This window comes from Bactrocera dorsalis, chromosome 3 (genome assembly GCF_023373825.1).
Source record: "Bactrocera dorsalis isolate Fly_Bdor chromosome 3, ASM2337382v1, whole genome shotgun sequence".
Classification (NCBI taxonomy): domain Eukaryota; kingdom Metazoa; phylum Arthropoda; class Insecta; order Diptera; family Tephritidae; genus Bactrocera; species Bactrocera dorsalis.
Genome location: NC_064305.1, coordinates 55,013,394 through 55,036,957, shown reverse-complemented (window position 1 = coordinate 55,036,957; position 23,564 = coordinate 55,013,394). Strand labels below are relative to the sequence as shown.

The window sequence follows — 23,564 nt, the reverse complement described above, 5'->3', positions numbered from 1 at the left end:
CGCCTGCAGAATGGGGCTGACAGATCAAAAAGACTGCAGGAAATGTTTAGAGCAAGGCACCACGGAAACAGTGGAGCATCTCTTATGTATTTGTACCGCATTGACAAGACTACGCTGTGGGTCCCCACGGTATGATACACTAGAGGCGGTATCGATAGTGAGGCTGCAGAGGCTGTTAAAATTCGCGTCAAGCGCAGGCATCCTAAAGGATAACTGTTCCTTTTGGACCTAGCAACTGAGCTCTCCATCTGGTATCGCAAAGGGCCTAAGCTGGTCTGTACGTGGCTTATTGGCTTACCAGATAATCTTAGCCTAACCTATAAGGGATAAGCTATAACTACTATTTTCATCTGAGCGATTTTTGTTATCATTGCCTCAAAACGTTTTTTTTTATTCTGTACATACTCGTACCGATGAGTGAGAAATTGTTTTAACTGAAAAATATGCTAATATGAAGTTACCAATGTCTGTAATCAACTCTGCTCAGGTTGTACTGGAAATGATTTCAATTCCTTCAAAAGTGAAGCTATTTTTGCATCTCTCTTCCATTATCTATTTTTCTATTGTCTTTATTTTTGCAACAGATGAGGCAGCTTTGAAACTCGTAGTCCAACTCTCAAGCAATAAGTCATATCATGAATTATTCTAGAAACCAGTGTACAGAAAACTTGGTAAATTGATAACATTGCGAACCCAGCACAAAATGAAAAAGGTTAGTATTAATATATGGTATAAAAAGACATCATTTGTTGCTACCTCAATTAGCAACCGATTCTAATTAAAAATTATCGAATTCTAATCAAATAGCAATCCATGCATTAAAAGGAAAAGGAATAGTAATCCCTGCTATTTAAGTCATAATACACCCATTTCAGATATAATTTGTGCGGTAACAATTATAAAAACTGTCATAAATTCTCTGGCATGAGATTAGAGTGCAGAAAAACCATGCAAAAGCGGATAAATTGGGAGAGTAAACTGTTAGTTGAATTCGAACAAACAAGAAACAGCTGATCACAGACATTTGTGTTACGAAATAATGAAGGATAAAGCCTTACTTAAAAATATTTACTAAACATTTATGATTTTTCTATCTCTCTTTCGCTTTGTATTACAAACGGATTCCTATTTTAAACTTGACCCTGGTTATTTTGATTTGCAAACTTATGAGATCTTACTGGACTTTGTTCAATGGGCATTTATGCAAAAAGCCTAAAAATGTTGTCGGACGCATGTTTTCAAAGTTGCATGGGGAAAAATGAGTTGGAATTATCCAGGGGTTTCTACACTATTGTTCCGACTTTGTCAAACTGAGGTTGAAACATCTCGACAGCCTTTCATCGGTGAACCAGGCGACTTAGCCGCCTCAACAAAGTAGTGTTCCGCTCAAAGCGCTTCGTCTATTTGTGCTGGCCTTACGATCAATTATATAAGTAGGTGTTTCTCTGTTCAAGATCTCTGTTAGGATCGATCTCTTAACTTAGTCTAATGCACTGCTGAGAGAATGAACGAACATTGCCTGTAGAACTTTATTCGAGAGCGTCGTATTATATACTATTCGGAACTTTATATTACATTTGATCCGTTACGTTTATCGTTTTTTCTTAGTTGGCAATTATCTAGTTAAAAGAAAATTGAGTTCGCGGTACGAATAATCAAAGATTTTGTGTAGTGTTCTTGTTTATGTGTTCCACAACGTTTCAAAGGTTCCTTTTACTATACATCAATATCGTACTCCTGATTATATAATTATTATTATTATTGTTTTTCTTACTGTTAATATTATATTTATTTTTATTATTGTTGTTGTTATTTTGCTTTTGTAACGCGTTTATCTCATCATTTGAAACTGTACGTTTGTATTTGTGACAGTGGGCAATGAAGGATTTTACACTATATGCATGTATGTATGTATGTATGTTTATTATTATTCAACACTATAATATTTACATATATATACACATTATGACTGAGCTTGAGATTATTTGCATAATATTGTTACTTATTTAGCGAGAGAGTAGCCAGAAATTTACACAATATGTATGTATGTGAAGAAAACAAATTAAACAGTTAGAAATTTAAGGGGTCTAATGACGTCTATGGGCTTAGTAGACCGTGGATAAACGTTTAGTTTAATTTGGAAAGCTAAATTTAGTTGAATAACCTTGCCGAAGTGGCTGTAAATGTGAAATAGAGACGCTCGACAAACGGGTTCGTTTTGGACTTGCAACTAGTGTTATACACATATGCAGCTATTTAACGGTTAATTACTTCTATTATGATAATATATAATCGTATAAACGCATATGCATATGTATGCTTGTATGTATCGGTAGCCGAATATGATATTTGAATGATTGAAAAGAGGCAAGTATTTAGTTAGTCAATTATACATACACATATATATATATATAAGTAATATTGTACGTAGGTGTGTGAGTAGGCGCTATCTGCTCATATGGGATTACATATAGTATGTATGTACATATGCAAATATGGAACACGCTGCGCTGTGTGTGAACGTAGTTGAAAAGTACAGTTAGTTAGTTGGGGTTTTGCGTTTACAATAACTATCGGATGGTTCTTTGCTGGGATTCATATTGTATTTAGTACAGCGTATTTTTGTTGTTGTTGTTGTTCTAGTATTGTTGTAAGAGTGCCTCCAATGAAGTAAATCGGTATTAAATTTGTTTAAAGGTACTTTTAATTAATATTGCTGAACAAACTATTTATATTCTTGCGGTATATTTATATGTATATTATTTACGAGTATGAATAGTTTTCACTTTATAGCTATATTTTGTATTTTTTGTTTTTGTTGATTTTTATAATGTATGTATATAACCATATTATATGTATGTATATATAAATGTATATTGCTAAATGTAATTATATTATATTTAATATGCAAATATGTATGTATGTATGACTTATTTGTTTAACGAAGTTTGTGGCATGGCCCTTGGTCCACTAATACACTATGGTATTGTTTCAATTTATGTCTTTGTAAATTTTTTATATTTGTATATTTCATTAGGTTATTTAAAATAAAAGTTTTTGTTTGTTGCTTTTTTGTTTTGTTGTTTTTGTTCTTTGTTTCTTGCTACAATTTGTTCTAATATTTACATAATTAATTTTAACATTATATTGTTTATTTCACTTTTCTTTAATAAACTAACTATAACTCTGCATATATGTAGTGCTTTTAGTTGTATTTCATTTGTTGTAATTTTTTATTTATTTTTTCTAATTTATATATATTTTTATTTGCTAACGGTCACGTCTATTTTGCTACATTTATATTTTCCAATACTCTTTCGCCGACATTTATATTTAAGCTAGAAACACACCTTCACATGCATGCATGTCCTGCATTTTTCATTCTCTATAAATCTGCTACATTTGTGTGCTCACCAAAAAATTCTCTCCGCACTCGCCGAATCAACGAGTTCGTCTGGAACTAATTTTATTACGTTTGTTTTGCTTTCAAATTTGTAAATTTCCGTCTTCGCTTGCCATGCAATATCCGCTCACATATGTATCCTACCATCTACCGTTACACACATACTACTTGTACTACAGCAGTTTTACACTCAGCGCCGCCCACAAAGCTTTTGTAGCGCTGGACTCTCTAATTGTTCACTGTTGATTTACGACGCTCTTTGGTCGAGTGTTTGCTCCTTTCGGTATGTATGTGTGGGTGTGTGTGACGGCTATGTCTGCCTACTTGTCGTGTAGGTTGTGAATAAGCAGCCGATTGTGGTTAGTATGAAGAGTAATGGATACAGTAGTACTTAGTTCCCAATATTTAACATTAATCTGCGTATATTTTTTTGGTTTTGTCACAAGAAAACAATAATTAGAAAAAGACAGCGATCAGCAAAAAGTTGAGTAAAAAAGATTTCCAATACTTCTTTTCCATTGTTCATTATTATAATGAAATCAATACTGAGGTTACTGGTAGTTAAATGTACAGTGTAATAATGAAAAATTTTGTTGCTTCTCGTATATGTTTGTTTGTTTTCACGTTTTCAAGTAATACTCTTTAGAAAAAGCTCTTCAAGAATCCAGCTGGTCCAGCCTGAAAATGAGAAATGTTGAACATGAATTTAGACTCATACAGGAAATATTTTGTTAGTGAGCATTATACACATTAGAAAAAATATATATTAATATCAAAAGTTAGAAAATTAGAGTGCTATCCATAGGATCGATATCCGTTGCAGATTATAAGAGTTCTGTGCAGATCTAGAATATTTTCACCTTAATCGTCTATTTCCGGTCGTAATACATTTCATGACATCTTGGAAGTTGGAAAAAATTGTTTCACAGACATTAACACGTAGGTTTTAGAAAAAATTTAGAGATTTTGGAACCAATCGAGCCACTTTTCCCAAATTATTTTTCAAAATGGTTTTCACTGATCCTTCCGATATTCTAACGATGCCAGTATCTCTGACTCTTAATTGTCGATTCTCAAGGCCCAATTTCTTTATTTTATTGACGCCGTGCTCATCTGTTGATGTTGATGCCCGTCCTGGGCGTGGTTCGCCGTCAAAGCGGTCCCGACCTTCCTTCAATAATTTGTTCCAAACAAAAACACTTCTTCGCGACAAACAATTATCACCAAAGACCTTTTTACCGATAATATATATGATATAATCTAGATGTCAGGGATCATTATTTTGGTCGCATGAGATAACTCGTGGTGCTTGAGTTTACATCTCTGAAATTGGATACTGAATAGTTGTGCTTGAGGACAGTAAAGAAAATGGTTATAAAGAGTATTTGATGTCTCTCGACATGCCGACGAAAGATAGGCGAGTCGGCCTTTTGGTTTTATTTGGAGAGCGGCTGAACATTCGAGTTTTATTAATCTAAATCGTGTATTTAACACAAACCATTTAACGATGGCAAGATTATGACATCGTTATAATATGGGAACGGTGTTTTCGATGTTGCTTTAGACAAGAGTACTTAACCTGATCTTTAAGCTACATAATAAGTAAAAATATGTTGGTACTTTGGTAGTATATAAACTTACATCTTGCTGTTGCTGCGTTTGTGCTTGTTTCACTTTTGCTTGAGCGATCTTTAAGGCTCTATAAGTGGAAAACGAAAGAAAAAAGATTTCAATGAAGAAGTGAGTAACGAACATTATTCCGCTTGTTACTTACTGTTGTAAGTCCATAATAGTTTTCTCCTTGGCGTTCTGTTCCTCTTGCGACATTTGCACCAGTTGCAGTAACCGTTCGCATTCGGTGGTTGCCTTTTTGTGCTCCTCCTTGGTGTTTTGCAGTTCCTTAATGCAGCTGTGTGGTAGAAGAAAGTGGCGTAATTTACAGTTGTATTGATGATGTTTGGAAACTCACCCTTCAAGCTGTCGCTGTGTGTCCATGAGCTTCTTGTTAAGCTCCCCGGCTGCCGCAGCACCGCCACCCTGCGTCTGCAGCGATTTCTCCAACTGGTCCATTTGCTCCTTTCGTTTGCGCAACTGCACATCGAAATCGGCCATTTTCTTCTCTTTCTCCTCGATATCCTTGCGTTTGGCTTCGATCTGTTTGCGCTGCTCCTCGATGATCTTGCGCTCGCTTTCCGTGGCCTTGGCTTGGTTGTCGATCTGTTTGCGTACCTCTTCCAATTGTTTTTGTTGTTGCTCCAATTGTTGGCGCTGCACATCGGTGGCGGCTGCGCCGGAAGTGCCCGCCTGCTGCAGTTGTTGTACTTGCTGCTGCAACATTTGCACTTGCTGCTGCAGTTGTTGCACTTGTTGTTGGGAGGTCTGCAATTGCTTCGACTGCTCCTGGTTTGAAAGCTAAAAGTTTATGGATTAGATGAGAGTGAAAGTTACTTAAGACACTGCTGGTTTATTCACCTGGCTTTTTTCAAGTTCTTGTACCAGCAACTCAAGCTGCTGCTGGAAGCGGTCACGCTCTGTGCAGGCGGCCTGCAGTTCTCCTTTCACCTTCTCCAGCTCTTTCGTGACTTCTTGAGCATTACCGGACACTTGTTGTTGCTGCTGCTGTTGTTGCTGTTGCTGTTGTGCTATCTGTTGTTGCATCTTTTGCATTTGTTGATGTTGCTCCTTAATGTGCTGATCCATCAACTGTAAAGTAGATTAATTAGTAACAAGTCTAAAAAATGGAGGAAGGTAAGCTATCAGAGCTTTAGTTTACTTGTATGCGTTTATGCATTTCTTGTGCGGCTTTGTCGGCCATTTCGGCGCGACTCTTCTCAACTTCAAGCACCTTGCGCCACTGTTCGACCTCTTCCCGATTGGCGCCACTCGCTCCCGCTATGGCACTGGCGGCCTGTAGAGCTTTTTCGGACTCTTGTAACTTCTGTTGCAGCACCTGGATTTCTTGTTGCATGGCTTGCAGTTCAGCAGGCGCCGCGGGTGATGCCGGATGACCGTTGCGTAATTTGCGGTTCTCTTCACGCGCCTTTTGCAATTCGGTTTCGGCATTTTGCAACTCCTTTTGGAAATTCATCAATATCTCCTGGCTCTTTTCGAGTTGCAGTACCAATTGCTCGCGTTCCATGGCCAATTGCTTGCAATCGGCTTCCAATTTCTGCATGTGCTTTTCGAGTTGTGGATGCGGTTTGTCTGCGCCATTGCGTGCCGATTGGCGTAGTGACTCCTTCTCGGCCTCTGCCTTCTCGAGTCGATCGTGCAGACGGCCGAGTTCGGCAGACATGCGTTCGAATTCGATGCGCGTCGATTCGTTCGCTTCCTGCTGTTTGGCTAAATGCATCTGCGCTTTCTCCAACTCCTTGGCGAGGCGGCCCGCTTCGAGTTCGGTGGCATCGCGCGACTGTAGCGCCTTCTCGAGGCGATCGCGTAATCGATCGATTTCTTGGCGCTCGCCCGCCGACATCGATGCGCGCACCGACTCGCCAGGGCTGATGGCCGACTGTTGCTGCAGACGCAATCGCTCCACCTCCTTCAGCAGTTTCTCGTGCTTGTCACGTGCCTTCTCGCGCTCAATATGCGCCCGCTCCAATTCGCTACGTTGTTTCTCTTGATTGGCAAGTAGCTTAGCAACCTCGCCCTTGGACAATTCCAGTTGCAGGGTGGTCTCATGCAGTTTAGATTCCATGTTTTGTATTTCATTCTCAATCTTTTCATACTTGTCTTTGTATTTTTCAAACGATTCGGATTCATATTGTGACTTGCCCCGAATTGTTTCGAGTTCCATAAGGGTTTTGTCCAGTTTTTCACGGAGACGCTCATTTTCCTCCTTAAGGCGACGGGTCTCACGTCCAAATGTATCAGTATCCTGGAGTTTACGTAACTCCACTTGGCTCTTCTCGTAACGATCGCGCATTTTCTCCAATTCAACGGCATAGTGCGCAGCCTCCTCTTTAGCCGCTTCCACGCTGGCACTGGCTTTGGTTTGTGCGGCGTGTGCGCGCTCCAGTTCGTATGTGACACGCTCCAACTCCGACTGCAAATGCTCTTTTTCACCTTGCGATCGTCGCAAATCGGTTTGTATTTTATCGAAGCGTTCACGATTGTGCTCGAGCTCAACACGCGCATTGTCTTCGCTCTCCTTGGCTCTGCTCAGTTGAAGCGCGGCTCGATCGCACGCCTCCTGTAAGCGAGTGCTCTCCTCTTGCAATTTGCGCAAGTCTTCACGCGCCTTCGACGCGGCCAAGGAGGAACGCTCTGCTTCGACTTCCAAACGTGCGCGATCAGCTTCGGCAGTATCACAACGCGACTGTAGTCGATAAATCTCATTCTGCGCGCGATCGTACTTCTCAAGCATCTTCTCGAATTCTTTATTGGAGGTGTCTTTCTCATCGATGAGTTTCTGACTAGCATAAAGTGCTTTGTCCAGTTTCTCCTTAAGTATCTCCACTTCGGTAACAGCGTCGTCACGCTCCATCTGCAAAGAAAATCATTAGGGCAAACCCAAAATCACCGCCGTTTCCATTCTATTAGAGTACTTTTCGAGTATATGATGTATATGGTGCATAAATGTTTACTATTAACGGTTGTCTAATGTTAGAACACAATTTACAAACAGCCAATCGGAAATCTCAATGCATGCGAACCGAAATGAAAAATAATAAATTAAAATTTTGAAGCGTCTTTGAAGCCAATTCGTAAAATGCGCATAAATTTCACGGTATGTATGTATGCATATGTAGTATGTAGGGAGCTGTGAGCGACTCTGATTACAACCCTTAAAAGAAGAAATACCGTAGACTATTTTTAAATCGAACAAATGAAAACACCTCAGACAGCAGAACAATTTTAAAATTTTCTTCGAAGATCTCGTAATTAGAGAGTTTAAGTCTTGCCTCTCTCGTAAAGGATAAAATGTACCTATGGGGCATAAGTTTCCATCCCAAATCGATAAATCCCCTGTTTCACTTACTTTTGTACTTCTTCGACATTTTGCTCGTGCTTTTCTCGTGCACGAAGAGAAGCTACATACTTACTTGAGCAATGTTTTCTGTGGTCATTTGGGCGTCCGAAGTGTGAAACAAAGCTGACACCAACAGCGATTTTGTTTCGTTTAAAGTATTTCATACACGAGTTCCAAGTTATATTGTTCTAACAGTAATCATGTGGTGGTTGAGACTTGTGACAACAGAGACATCTTAAAAGCTATGTGTAGATTTTTATTTTAATATGTATGGAAACCTATCACTAGAGGACTTGAGTTATCGAGAAGGATTCTACTTTTTCAATAACTTAGTTCGTCAGTTCGTCAGTTATTGAAGTTCGTCAGTTATTGAAGTTCGTCAGTTATTGAAGAAGTAGAATCCTCCTCGATAACTCAAAACACTATGCTGCCCTAAATCTATAGGAGCTTTAACGGTCTTTTGGCTGTGAAAATCATTCCTCAAGTGATTATTTTTGAAGAGGGCAATCTCGTTGACAGTTATTGGTAGGACAAAGCTCCGGGTGCGCTCCGGTTATGTGCAAACGGGACTATTTTTGTATTTTGGATGCCGCAAAGACTAACAAGGACGAGTTATATAATCCTTCTCATTTCTCACAATATTCGAGCAATTGGAGCAGGGAGTACGGAGAAGACGCCAGCTACCCGTATGGAGTGAAGTGCAATGCAGTTGTGAATGTATATATGCATGTGTAACTGTGTGCGTTTGTTGCCGTATGGCATTACCTGCAATTTTTGTTGTATGGCGTGCGACTTTTCATAACGCTCCTTGAGCACTTCCAAATCGGTTTGCATCGCCTCCTTATCGCGCGCCGCTTTCATCAGTAACGTTTGCGATGACTCGGAGCGTTCTTTGAGTGTTTCCAACTCATCGGAGAACTGATCCCGCTCTTTTTGTATACGTGCTAGTTGCATCTAGTTTAGTGTTTTTTTTTATAAAATATTCATATACTTGTATGCTTGTACATATATATATGTTGTAGGTATATATACATTAACAACATTAAGGTTACGCCATACACATACATATACATAGCATAGGTTGTGGTTGTAAAGGTAGCAGTTGTAGTTTTTATAAGAGGGAAGCTATAGTTGTAGTATATTAGTAAGTACATACAGACATACTACACATATACTGGTATATACAAAGTGGCTATATTAGTTACATATTAGTAGAGTATTAGAGTTTCAATAGTATTGCCTAAGAGGACGCGTCAGCAGTTGTTATGCAGATACAACGACTATGCAAATGTGTTTGTGTGTGTAAGTGTGTTGGCTGGTAATGCATACCTGTGTCTTCTCTAATTTCTCGCGTATGCGGTCCGTATCGAGCGTGAGAGTTTCGCGTTCCTTTTGCATGCGCGCCGCCTGTCCCAGCGCCTTGTCCAGCTGCGACTGTAGGTTGTCATAGTCATAGTTGAGCTTCTCCTTTTCGAGCACCAAGCGTCGATTTTCAGCCACCGATTTATCGAGTTTCTCCTGCAAGTGGTCGACCTCGTTCTGGGCTTTATCCAATGAGTTCTGCAGTTTCTCTTGCTGCAGTTGTGCCTTGCCCAGCGTGGCTTGGGTTCGCTCCATCTCCTCCTTCATCTTCTCCACTTCCGAGAAGGCCTGAAAGGGTGTTAATTAGTAATATATTTTAATTTATTTTTCCGATGGTTGAAACTTAAATTAAAAATGTATGTTACATTTAAAACTATGTACATGCGAACCTTAGGTATGAGGCTAGTACTTTATATTTGTAAGAGTCTAACTTGAAATAAGCTCATTATTTTACTTTTAACAAGGGAAGTGCTAACTACGAACATCTCATTCATTGTTTCTTTTTCGATTAGAAATTCATAGGGGTCCTCCTGGGATGCGTTAGAGTCGTAGGTCTATGCTCAATTTCTCCTCTTGTGTTCTTGGAAACTTGAGCAACCCTTGTTTAAGATGCGGTAGCCAACCCGTGTAGAATCTGGGGTTATGGCTAAAAGAGAGGAAACTTCACTCCAATATATACGCTTTAAGGGTTCACTGAAGTCTAATTGCAGACTCTCTTTACCAGATTTGCGGCTGCTAGAGAGTGTCGGTCTTCATTATAGTTGCCTAGCGTGGTTGTATCTCTGTCGCGATGTTAAAATTGTGCTGAACAACGACTTAAACGATGGGGTGGGAGAAGAGGGTATCTTTAGCAAAACAGTTGTTAGATTCCGCTTGCTTGGAGAAATATCGGCAATTGGTTTGAGGCTAATCGAATTCGCCGAAGCTGTAAATACGGTTGTCTGAAGTAGTAAGTTGTCTGAATCATGTGAGACAAAAAAACGGAAAACCCCGAAATGCGGAAGTATGAAGAGCAGCTTTAATACCTCAAAATTTTAATAAAAGATTCGGCGACTAACGTAAGGTTTCAAGAGCGGAGTAGAATTCAAAAAGGTGTTAATCAACACGAATAGCTCGATCAGGATCGCAATGTTCCGAGTCGTTCGTTACCAAACGATGTTTTAAACATGGAGATTCCTTGTCGTGTGACTTCTTCAATGTATACAATACAATATTCTATAAGAGTTAACAGTAGAACAAGGAAGTGAACGAGGGCAAGATGAAATATATCTTGTCATCAAACAAGCAATCATCATTCGCTATTTCGCTCATACGACTATCAACTTTATCGTCTATCTTAGAACCAGTATTAACACTATCAACAATGTAGTATACTTTGATATCCAAAGCAGAGTCACTCTTGCCAGCAGGTGCTACTTTGGAAGTAGGCAATCGAAAAGTCCTCTCTCGGCGAACAAAGACCAACTTTACAAAGCCTCATTATTCCCGACCTGCGATATGGTGCGGACTCTTGAAAAAAAGTCATAATCTGATGAGTCGGCGTTAGTAGTTTTCCAGAGAAAGGTTTTGTGGAAGATGTATGGTCCTTTGCACATTGGCAACGCCAAATATCGCGATCGATAGAACGAGATATCCGGCAACATTGACGTAGTTCAGCGAATCAAGAGACAGCAACTAAGCTGGCTAGGGCATGGTGCCGGAATGGATAAAAACATTCCAGCTTTGAAAGTATTCGATTCTGTATCAGGAGGGAAGATCCCAGAAGAAAAGATGCCACTCCGGAATGAAGAAAAGACTGGCGCGCTGTTGTTAAGTCGACTATAACCACGTAAGTCTTGTCTACGCCAGTAAGGAGAAGAATGAGTTCGAGGCCAAATCATCAATTTCATAGATTCTCATATCAAGTTTTCTTTTCCATTTCTGAAGAGTCCTTAAGTAAGTAACTTTTAAACTCTATTTAATTTAAGTGTAGAATTGATTGATGAATTCAACCATTTATAATAATTATAAATAAGGTTTGCGATAAATTTGAAGGTGAACAATTGCTCTTCTTACCAAATAAGTTACGCACAAAGAGTTTGGAGGACCTTTCTCTTGATCCGTACAAACTTTTGTCTAATTAATCTTAAGTTATAATACCTTTTCACCTATGAATGAATGAATTTAACAAACATATGTAGATGAATACTTACCCGATCCCGATCAGCATGTATGCGTGACACACCTCCCTGCACCTTCTCCAGCTCCTGGCGCAAGCTCTCCTGTTCACCTTGTGCATTCTCGAGCTTCGCTTTAAGGCGATATACTTCACCCTGACTCTTCTCGAGCTTCTCCTGCAACGCAGTCGCCTCTTCACGAGCACGCTCCGCATCCGACTGAAAAGCGTAGAGGGGGAGAGGAAAACAAAAACAAGAATTAATTATTATTATCTTTCATAGACACTATACAATTTTTATGACATGACAATTGCACAAGAGGATTTTTCGAACAAACTACTAGAAATTACTTCGATCTTACTAAAATGTTGAAAATAAGAGAAACGAATAAGAGAGATTGGTGTGGTAATGTCAAAATGTTCAACTAAGAGATAAACGTTATATGTTGTATGGGTGACTTATAGTAAATAGTCAAAAATGATAGAAATGGAGATTGCGACATTTTCGTCCAGTTACTATATTTGAAATTTGTTTGAGCGCTAAATTAATTAGTTCGTGACGTCAAAGAAAGGAAGAGAAGGTTTTGTACTCGTATTAATATGACAGTTGTTTCGTTTATGGCGTGGCGTGTCGCAGTCTCGTTCTCTATCATTTTTGATAAACAGTTATGTACGCAAATGGAAACACAGAACGTGGAAAGCGCCACAACAAATGCATTTGGTGACGAGGCGAAACGAAACGGACACGAGCAATGCAATGACAAAGAAACGAGTGACTTTAGGCATTTGTTAGACTCTTTGCAATATGTACAGAGGTGCGCGTGCGTGCGTTTTATGAATTCAATTTACTTTTGAGAGGAGTTATGGCACGATTACAGCTGCGAGCGAAATAAAAATACAATAAATTCTTTCAACATAATATGTATGTAGGCGCGACTATTTTACATGTTCACAAGTGGAATGCTTTAGCATGAGAGCGATGACATCGATTTGCTTCAAATAAACACAATACTCACAACAAATTATCCAAGCTAAATAAACATGATCCATTTTTGCGTTTCGATTAACATATTCTTTCAATACTTAGCAAGCTCTATTTGCACTGGAACAATCAATTTAAGAGCGTCTCTCGAATTTTTATGATACTTACTGCTAACATGTAATACATTGAAATAACTGTATATTTATACAAAAGGTTTTACCCAAATTGGTTTACTGGGTTTCACTTTTATAGGTCTTTCATTTCCAGCTCTGGAAAGGCAACCACATAAGCATTTAATGTAGCAATTGCCCCTTTCTTCAGTTTATATGCATATGTACGAATGAATGCAAAAAGAAATAAGGAAGGGTACCATTTTCTTATAAAATCAAAAAGAAAAAACTTTAACTTCAGTTTCAATGTAACTTTAATATCTTTCAAACTAAACAGTTTCCAAATAAGAACTTGATTATGACCATTCATGGTGTATAACAGTTATACGCTTTAGTTGTTCGATCTAGGCGATTCTGACAAATGAGCAGCTTCATGAAGAGAAAAAGACAGCTGCAAAATTTCAGGTGGATATCTCAAAAACTGAGAGACTGTTGGCGACATGGCTAAATCAATCAGCTCCTCATGCTGACCATTTACAGGGGTTTTGAGTACTCTTTCCACAAAATCAAATCGTATGTCAAGAATAGCACGTTCAATACTGACTTCTTGAAATAGCTTGAAGAGAGTCTGTTTTATTGCTAAAGACCAATGACTTCAAAGAACCCCACAAGAAGTAGTCTACTTATGTTAAGGCCATTCAATGCTACAATTTCTTGAAATAAACGAACCTCGCAATTATTCGGTTGTTGCACGTGCTGAGTATGTAGCCCCGACTTGTAGGAACCAGATGTTGTCAAGATCAACTTCTGTCAATTGCGACCATACAAAGGTATCACCAGTTTCATTTCGAAAGACGTACGGACCGATGATTCTACCAGACCAAAAACTACAGCAAACTATCAATTTAGGAGCATGTAATGTTTGTTAATGAATAATTTGTGGATTTTCTTCGCATCAGAATCGCCAGTTTTGTTTATTTACAGCACCACTCAGATGAAAGTGAGCCTCATCGGAGAAGATGATTTTCTTAAAAAAAATCGTTATCGTTTTCAATTACGGTAATTCATTGGCTTTAGTTCTTGAATAAGAACAAATCCTTTCTCAAAATCCTCAAGGTTGTGGTTTGAGACCGTGCCAGTTCTTGAGAACGTCTTGGAATCGACAAATTGCGATCTTCAGCAACACTTGTTTGAACAGCAGCAATATTTTCATTACTTCGAGAGGTTTTTTGTTTCATTAGGTAAAGAAAATTTACGAACGAACTTTTCAACAATTCGGCGAATAACGAGGGTTATTTCTTTGATAATAAAGTTGTAAATGAGTATATTCCATGATGAATTTGTAAACACTACTAAATGCACTGAAAGGAAATGACCGAAACGGCACTTAAAAGTCAGACAGGAACTGTCCGGAAAGTAATAGGACTGAGTCGATTTAAAAAAAAATTATTGAACAAATTGTTAGAATTCTTTAAAAACTTTCAAAATAGGCTCCTTTTGCGTCGATGCAGCGCGTCCAGCACAATTTCCAAGCATTGGATGCGTCACGGAAGGCATCCTTCGGCATAGTCTTGAGAGTCGAGGTGTATGCTGTTTGGATCCTCTTTCATCGGCCTTTTCAGGCAAAGAAACAAAAAAGTCCGGGGGCGATTTACCCTTCATTTGAGACTCTTTTGAACTTCCACGTAGAGTTTGGCGTTGACGGTTTGTCCAGGAGGAACAAATTCATGGTGGGCGATGCCTTTGATGTCAAAAAAGACAATGATCATCGTTTTCACTTTGGATTTGCTCATTCTTCCTGTCTTCATCGGCGACCTATTCCCGGCCCACCAAAAAGCACTGGTGCTACCGAAACACACCACTTCTTGCCAAAGCAACATCTGGTAAGCCTGCTTGAATGTATTAAACGTCTTGTCGTAGATTTAATGAGTTTTACACAGAATTTAATCGCACGCTGCGAAGTAAAGACGCGGCGGAAGAAAATCAGTCCTATTACTATCCGGACAAATCCTGTATTATCATTATTGACAAGCTCGGTATATATACGAAGTATATATATATATAAACTTCGTGGCAGTTCGGGGGGTATAAAAAGGGGAACAATTTAACAGCAGATTACCTCTAAAGGATTTGAGAGTCCAACAATTGTAGAACACTAACTATTCCTAATAGTTTGTTATAAGAGATCTATCTAATAATAAATTAAGGTATGAGTCATTTTGACCTGGAAATATCTTATATGTATATTTAAATATGTATAACGTTAAGAAGACGCGTTGTAGCGTTTATTATTTGAAAAGCAATTTTTGACTTGTATTCTGAATGATTGGTGTCGGATGGCCTAATAATGATCCACGATTTTTAAAGCATCATTCTCAGAGGCTCATAAATAGAAGCTGGATGATTTAAGTACAGACGAGTGTGTGTTGTATAGTTAGTATTTACAGTGCTTAGTGTGAATATTTTCGATTCGCTTAAATTGATTGTTCCAGTTATAAATTTTGCAAAGAGGTTTGCAGACATTTAAATAACAAAGGCGTCTAACGCAAATTTAGTTGCTTTTGCATTTTAAATTTATAATCAAGTAAGTATATACGCAAAAGCTAAGTGTAAGCTTTTAAGGAAGCAAAGACAACTCCATAAAGTATTTTCGAAAATTGTTTTAAATAAAATAATGGTTAGTAAATGTGATATAGACAGATTGTATGGAACATCGGATGGATGTACATATGCAACATGTATGTATGTATTCAGGAATTTCGGAACGTTTCAACGACACTATGACATGTCTATAATACGAATCGAATACGAATTATACGAATGTACGAACGTTTCCAATAGACAGTTATGGTTGTATTTATAAGTATGTTGCATGTTAATAACGAGTATGCCATGTATTTAGACTATATGTATATATGTATATATGTATGGTATGTATAGAATGTAAATTGATATACTCAAAAACGAGGATTTTGAAACTTTGGATACTTGTTGTTTGCGATTTTGGAAGCAATTACTCACAAAACGTTTATCTGTATCGCCCTATAATACGAGATACGAGTAGATACGAGTACGAGTATGAACGTAAGCACAACACGGTTATTTGAATTGTTTGAAAATAACCATTAGAGAGAATTAGTTAAGTTTACATAATTAGTATTTAGTATTTAGTAGTTAAGAGTAGTAAGTAGTAGTAGCAATAGCATAGAGCAATAGTAGACAAATATTAATACTTTATTTTTTCTAAAATTTATTAAATACTTTATGCATTATATAATTGTGCTCATGAGAGTGTGTAACTGTGTGTATGAGTGTGAGTGTGTGCGAAAGAATCTAATGATTTTGATTGAGATTTCTTGCGTTCATAGTCTTTTGATGGAAAATTGCGGAGGTAACAGCTTTTGTCAAATTTTCGCAGATTTTTCTTTAGTCATATTCGCAATAACTTCTATTATGCTAAGCCGATCGTTGGTTAACAGAGATCTACAGCGTGGTTTTTGTTGGCTAAGCGCGCTTCAGGGTATTAACTGCAGAAAAGAGTGAAATTAAAAGTGGAGCCCCAACTATTTTCGGAGTTTTCCTTATGTTAATCTGGATTAAAACAACCATATGAATTAGGCCACTCCCACGGTTTTCAGCCCGACTGAGTTCTGGTTGAAGTTTGAAATTTTGAATTATCAATATCAACACAATCCCTCAAAACAATTGGTGGTGGTAATGCTCCATCATCTCATTTGCCTCAAAAAGCCAAATACTTTCGAAAATAATTTATGAATCTGCAACAAATACTATTTGAAAGCCACTTAATTGTCAAAAAAAATTTGGCTCATTTGGTGTTAGGAAGTTCCAATGAATTTTAGTAAACATTTTAATTTAAAAGCTTGAGGATAAATTTATACTCTTCTGTAACGGATTATGGTTATGAAGGCAGTGTAGATAGATAGATTGAAAATAATTGAGATTTTGCACTGTGTCCTTTGGTCTATTGTGCCCCCACCTATATCACATATGGTCACAAAGGTCCAGCACTCTGAATTCTGTGAGCTTGCTGGGGGCAATCGAGGTGATGTGATCCCAATCCACGTAGATGTATCCTAGGGCCTTTACTGCTGCTTTTACAAATTGCTGGGCCAACACATGATTATGTGTGTTGGAGTTTCCTGTTCCATGTCGTAAAACCGGCAGTTTGCGCAAGAAACTATGACCATGTTGAAGAAGTGTTTCTTGAGCCTTCAAATCTCTAAACTTTACTAGGTTATAACCTCCCAAAAGTAACTTGGCGTGGCGCTTTCCTGTTGTCTACTGCCAGTGCCGTTCACTCCCCACATTCCATTGGTATGGATGGTATGGATTAGTATGCGGTCTCGCAATCCCTTACGGTGTTTTCGAGTCGTTAGTGTACCACTGGATAGTGCTGTCCCTCAGTAGTAGGTCGAGAGAGGATTCACCCCACTCCACCTTACTGCCGAGAGTAACTTTAAACTTCTTTAAATTAATTTACTTTTGTTAATCGTTCCATCGAATGCAATATTCGCCGTTGTCAATGCGCAAAGGACCATGAATCTTCCGCAAAACCTTTCTTTCGAAAACTCGTAACGTCAGTTCATCAGATTTTGTCATCGTCCATGCCTCTGCACTTATAGAGTTTGGTCTTTATAGGACTTTACTTTTCATTTGCCTAATCAATCCGAAGTACAACCGATTTAAAAGAGTTATTCTGTGTTGGATTTCGAAGCTGACGTTGTTGTTAATGCTGGTTCTAAGATAGAGGAAATTATCTACGACTTTGAAGATTTGACTGTCAACAGTTGTTTGTTTGATGACAGGAGATATTTCGTCTTCTCCTCAGTTACTACCAAACCAATTTTCTTCACTTCTTTGTTCAACCTGAAGAAAGCAAAACTAACAGCGCGGTTGTTATGGCCGATGATATCGATATAATCGTAGGCCAGCAGTTGTATACTCTTATAGAAGATTTTACCTTCGCTATTCTGATCTGCAGCTCGGATTATTTTCTCCGAGAGTAGATTGAAGAAGTTGCACGAAAGAGAGTCGCCTTGTCTGAAACCTCGTTTGGTTTCGAACGGCTCGGAGAGGTCCTTTCCGATGTTGACAGATCTTTTGGTATCAACATCAGTTTACGCAGCCGCATTAATTTTGCGAAGCTCTAATACCCTTTATAAATAATATACTAATAATATATAAGTATATGCTACATGCTCTAGTGAAACTATATGAATAATTTGGAAAATAGACCCGCCAATTTTCGTAAAAATATCTTGTCAAATAAAAAAGTAGAAGAACTTGAACTTGATTTCGATCATTCAGTTTATATAATAGCGATATATGATCCAATAGCAGCGATTCCGACAGATGAGCAGTTTCTTGGAGGAAACAGTACGTTTGTAAAGTTACAGGTCGATTTCTGGGTGTTCTGGGCAAACTTCGTGGCAAACTATAGGGCATAAAAACAAAACGTATTAAAACTGTTGTTTCGAATCAAAAGTTGCGAGTTGTGAGCGTTTTGTCATAAACATTTAAAGAACTTCCGTAAAACTACAAAAGACATCTCTGCTTTTCTGTCCATTCAGAATTATGATTTTTGACATAAGCTGTACATCCGGCGGTGATTTATTTGATTGTGGTGTGTACTTGATTGAGTATGCATGTATTTAATTACTCTCCATTCACTTTCGAGCTCTGTGGATAACTATGTTATATGTTTTTGCTGTGCATGAATCCGATTACAACGACATACATAGGTGAGTATGCAGTGACGCTTTTGAATGTTGTCTTCTGATATCTGCGACATGGAACACACTAGCAAAAGTGTACAGTGTGAGTAAACATTTTAATGTCGGATTTGTTTGTGTACGAAATGCATACGATTAGTTATTTTTGTTATTGGTAGAGATAATTGATTTTAATTACATTTAAGTGCGAAATTATTCGTACATTGTATATGTAAATATTTATATATAGAAATAACTAATAACTGAAAATCAAAAAGCATTTTGCTTGTCATATGCAATTATTTTCCATAATAAATACAATCAAACAAAATCAAATCAAATCGAATGAGATCAAATCAAATATTAACACCACTTTCAAGTAAAACTCTTTTGAATGCAGAATTCCATTTCGATGAAGTCTAATGTTTGTATGTGTTAATGTGATTAATATACTTGTATGTATGTATGTTATATTATATGATGTTACAGTTAGTTATATATTTATATACTGCTATATATAAGCATATAAGTACGTATGTATGTGTGTGTGTAATGGAAATTACTTCGAAGGAATGCAATTGCTTCAATTCCGTTAAATTATATATGTATGTTGTTGTACAGTGTGTTGTATATGTAGGTTTTCGTACCTGTGTGACGCGGAGCTCAGCCTGTGTCCGCCTCAGTTCCGCGGCCGCCTTGTCGGCGCGCTCTTGTGCCCGGTCCAGCTCTTGCGAAGTCGTCATTGTTGTGCGGCCAAATGTTGTCTACGCGCAGGAACGAAGATAATAACGTTATTATAATGTCAGTAAATTTATTTCTATTTAAATGTATATATCTATATATATATATGCAATGGTCCATTAAGGAATAGGATGCGTGCAACATTTTGTACAGCAGAGAATCTGTGTGGTTGACAACAATGCATTTACAACACAACATTTATGAAGTATATACCATGTGTTCGTAGGTGTGTGTGTGTGTGTGTGTGTGTATGTACATAATTATTTACAAGCGTAAACTGCAGACGTCTGTATTGTAAGTATGGCTATATGATGGCTTCACTTTAAGCATTACCGTTATACTAATTCACAGCGAATGCGTTTTGCGCCTAAAAGCAGGCCAAACGATTTTCGAATAATATCATATTTTAAGCAATTTTTAAATAAAGTTTAAAAATGCGTAGTTGAAATCTCTTTCATTTATCGCAAAAACAAAAATAGTTAGCTCATTGGCTTCATTCAATCGAGTATCTACATTTCAGCACGCAATCGCGGTTATAAGGAATTATGCCCCTCATTGATAAATCTCCCTAATTTAAGAAGCGTTTTGAGTGGGTTGGCAGTCTTCTCTAAACAAAAGTTTGAAAAATGTTCCTTTATATCGAGCGAAGAAGAGCGTAGAACGGAAAATAGTTCATCTTGCCGCAATTGTAGGGTTCTTACTAAAAATTGTCCAATAGGCATTCACCGAGTAGAGCCAAAAATTTTGCCGGACACAAATTGCCAAGGCTATATGAAGAGTGTGAGGTGAAAGCAATCAGGCATTTTTCTCCATAGTCCAACATCTCGACAATCATACAAGTACTTTCGTAAAGAAGGAGACATAGCCGAAACTGACTTTAGCCATCTGTGATATGCTCAAAGCTCTTTGTCTATTTATGAGGGCCTTATGATCTATTGCATAGGAGCTTGAGGTACCACAACGGACCGGCGTTCTAAACTGTCCGATCGAAATCGCTGCTAGGATCGACCTCTTAACCTAACGTAACTCAAGTAAGTAAGTTTGGCGAGCTTTTTCCATACAAAATTTCAAGTGGAATGATCTGGAACAGGGCAGAAATTTCATGGACTTCCATAGGAGTTTTCTTGCAATATGAGTCCTGTATAGCGGTTAAGGATTTCAATGTATCGGGTTCATTTGAAAAGTATGGAATGTAATAAGATTCAATTTTGCTTAAAGTCGTCCAAATAATCCTGATAGCATGCTCAAGTTGAGAGCCCGTTAGACAGATATGCGCATGAAAAGCTTGGTTTGAATGGTATAAATGCAGCGGGCCACTTATGTTGGATCTTCATATGAAGCGAGCGAACTGTATGGTTTCGAGATGATGTATACGAGTATATGGAAAATATATATTGAGACTTTGACTTACCGATAAGCGTCCCGATTCGAGCATTAATTTTTGTACAGACTGAAAAGTATTTGAATATTATTACAATTAAAAAGTAAATTTTTGCAAACACTTTTTCTTTAGCTGTGCTTTTAACAATCAATATATGAATGTACGCATGAGAGGCCTATGGTTGTGGCATTCGGAACTCAGAATTTAGCAAAACTAAAGTGCTGGGGTATTGGGAGCAGTTCGAGCGCTTAGGTTAGCGATTGTTAGCTGATTTGTAGATACTCTGATAAATGTAAATGCAAATAATTTCAGTATACAATATATGAGCCTGATAATAGTGATGGATAGTTTGATTAAAGAGCATGTTTCGGTTTAAAGTATTGTTATTTTTTGGAACATTTTTGCAATATTTTGGAGCATATATACTGTCTGAAAGTAATTCTTATTTCCATGAACTATCTGCGAAAGCTTGATATTAACAAAAAGGCTTTTATATGCATACAAGGGATATGATCCCAAACAATTTTCCAACAACCGATTACTAAAGCTTCGTTTATGTTAGAAAGATTAGTTTTGAGCACAGCTTACAGTTAATTTTTGAACATATCTCTGGAAGCTGCCGCGACTGGAGCATCACTTTCTGCCTAAACTACCAAATTATCTTGAATGAGAACTTACAACTTTGGAACTTGTTTAATGAGATCATCTTGTTTAGAGTTTCTTCAGTACCCATTTTTATGCTTTGCGTAAGTTAATAAACATTTTGATCTGGGTTGCGAAGTTTTCAATTTAAAAACTTTGCATTAATAAATAAATTTCAGGTTTTTAATCTCGAATCAATTCGGCAGTTAGGTTAAGAAATAAAAAAAAAATAATTTTGAAATCATAAGTAATGCTTGTTATAATTCCATAAGGTTAGCACCGGAAGTGGAATCAATATTTTATGTATGGTTTTATAATCTCTTAATTCTCCAAAGAGTGTATTTTCATAAAGGACTACTTCACTTTTAATTACTATATTGAATCCATATCCATCACTATATCAATCTTAGCATTACGCTTCAAAACATATGATACAAAGGGTGATCCAAGTAGAGGAACTTTTTTCAATAGCCTTGTTTTGAAAGATCACAAGTGGCTCGTGTCAAGTTGTCATGAGAGATTTGTTCAGTATTGCTTGGCATTTCCTCGTCGCCTGAACAATGTTTACAAATCGTTCAACTTTATTACGAAAACTTATGGTCTACATAAACGGCCTACTGAGCGTACTATTCACAAAACCATCACCCACCTTGAGGCCCAGAACTCATTTTTGGATAATATTCGACCGAATAAACCATTATTGCAGACGTATCTGAGAGCGTACATGAAGACCGTGGAGAGTCGAGTCGGCACCGTTCACAGACGGACGTATGGAGCGACTCGGCGCATTTTACGTGAAGAATTTAAATTGAAAACGTATAATATATAGCTTGTGGAAGAACTGAAGCCACACGCCCTTTCCAAGGTAATCTGACGATTTCGAGCCCAATTTTGTTTAGCGATGAGTACTTTGGGACGAAGAGCAACCTGAAGAGATTCAAGAGCTGCCATTTCATTCAGAAAAAGGAAGTATTTGGTGAGGTTTATGACCCGGTAGAATTACCGCTCGATGCTCGAACGAGTTATCGAAAATTGGACACAACGGATGGACCATCTAAGACAACACATGAAGGAGATAGTCTTCAGAAAATAAATGCCAAAAAATTTTCTTTCGAATGGTAATAAACATTCCCACTAAATTGGATTCTGTGTTTTTTCTTTAAAAACGTCGGGAACCTCGAAATGGATCACTCTTTATAGGTCAAATTCTATCTTGTTTCTTTCTTGCAGGCAAAAATTTCTTTTAACTCGCGTCTGTGTTTTGTGAAAGTTACGAACAAATGTGTCTTTAGTGTACTTATGTATGAGTGTGTGGCCGTTGGTTTTAGCGTTCTGTCCGATATATGTTATATACTTGTATAATTTTCCGATGCTAGGAATATGTATAAAATTGTTCTTTTACGAGTACTTGTGTTTGAGGTGCAACACGACGTATATACGAGTATGTATGTATAAATATCAATTATTTGCATATAAACTTCGGCAAAGGTTAAATAGTTCTAAAGTTTTAGTATAATTAGAGTCCTGACCTATTTGGTTAGTACACGAAAAAAATTCTGAACTTTTCTTCATCAAAACAACAGGAATATTTGTAAATACTTTTAGCAACTACTAATTCTCTATATACAGTGCAATTAAGCGTGACATATCATAACGGGTTCGTAATTGCTCTCATAAGCGCTCGTTCGTTAGCAATACGAGCAATACTCGCATGCGATTTCAACGCACGAACTCCAAGCGCAAAGCAACGAGTGAAACTGTAGTCACACACATCCAACTGTTCGACCATTCGGCGAATAGCCGATCTACAATTCCACTCGCAGTTGCAGTAAAGCAGTTACGAAGTCTGTTATGATCGGTAGCGTGATCGTTTGAAAGGTTTACTTAAACTTTAATGCTATTCGTGAACTAAAGTTAATTAAAAAATGATGAATTCTTAGGGATTTCATAGAAAAAATCTTACTTTATGTAGTGTGGTCTGTTCTTCTAGCTGCAGCTATTATGGTGGTAGTTATAGTAGTAGGTGGTAATAGTAGTAGAACATAGTTGTAGATACATAGGTACATAGGTGGTTGAGTGGAGTA

The 23,564-nt window shown here is 37.8% G+C and overlaps 1 protein-coding gene across 20 annotated transcripts in view; it reads right to left on the bottom strand.

The window, feature by feature from the left end:
- Positions 1-407: 407 nt before the first annotated feature.
- LOC105227705 (ELKS/Rab6-interacting/CAST family member 1) overlaps positions 408-23,564 on the bottom strand; it is a 113,476-nt gene continuing 90,319 nt past the window's right edge. For 10 of the 20 annotated variants that reach the window (XM_049452029.1, XM_049452030.1, XM_049452031.1 and 7 more), the window contains 12 exons: positions 23,444-23,476; positions 20,869-20,907; positions 19,364-19,480; positions 11,930-12,112; positions 9,705-10,025; positions 9,141-9,329; positions 6,177-7,889; positions 5,876-6,106; positions 5,373-5,815; positions 5,178-5,312; positions 5,045-5,102; positions 408-4,081 (listed from right to left, as the gene is read on the bottom strand). In XM_049452029.1, the coding sequence (XP_049307986.1) occupies positions 4,046-4,081; positions 5,045-5,102; positions 5,178-5,312; positions 5,373-5,815; positions 5,876-6,106; positions 6,177-7,889; positions 9,141-9,329; positions 9,705-10,025; positions 11,930-12,112; positions 19,364-19,480; positions 20,869-20,907; positions 23,444-23,476 (3,498 nt within the window). In that variant the 3' untranslated portion in view covers positions 408-4,045. The remainder of the gene's footprint in view (positions 4,082-5,044; positions 5,103-5,177; positions 5,313-5,372; positions 5,816-5,875; positions 6,107-6,176; positions 7,890-9,140; positions 9,330-9,704; positions 10,026-11,929; positions 12,113-19,363; positions 19,481-20,868; positions 20,908-23,443; positions 23,477-23,564) is intronic. The other 10 variants (XM_049452032.1, XM_049452036.1, XM_049452033.1 and 7 more) reach the window with 6 other exon arrangements.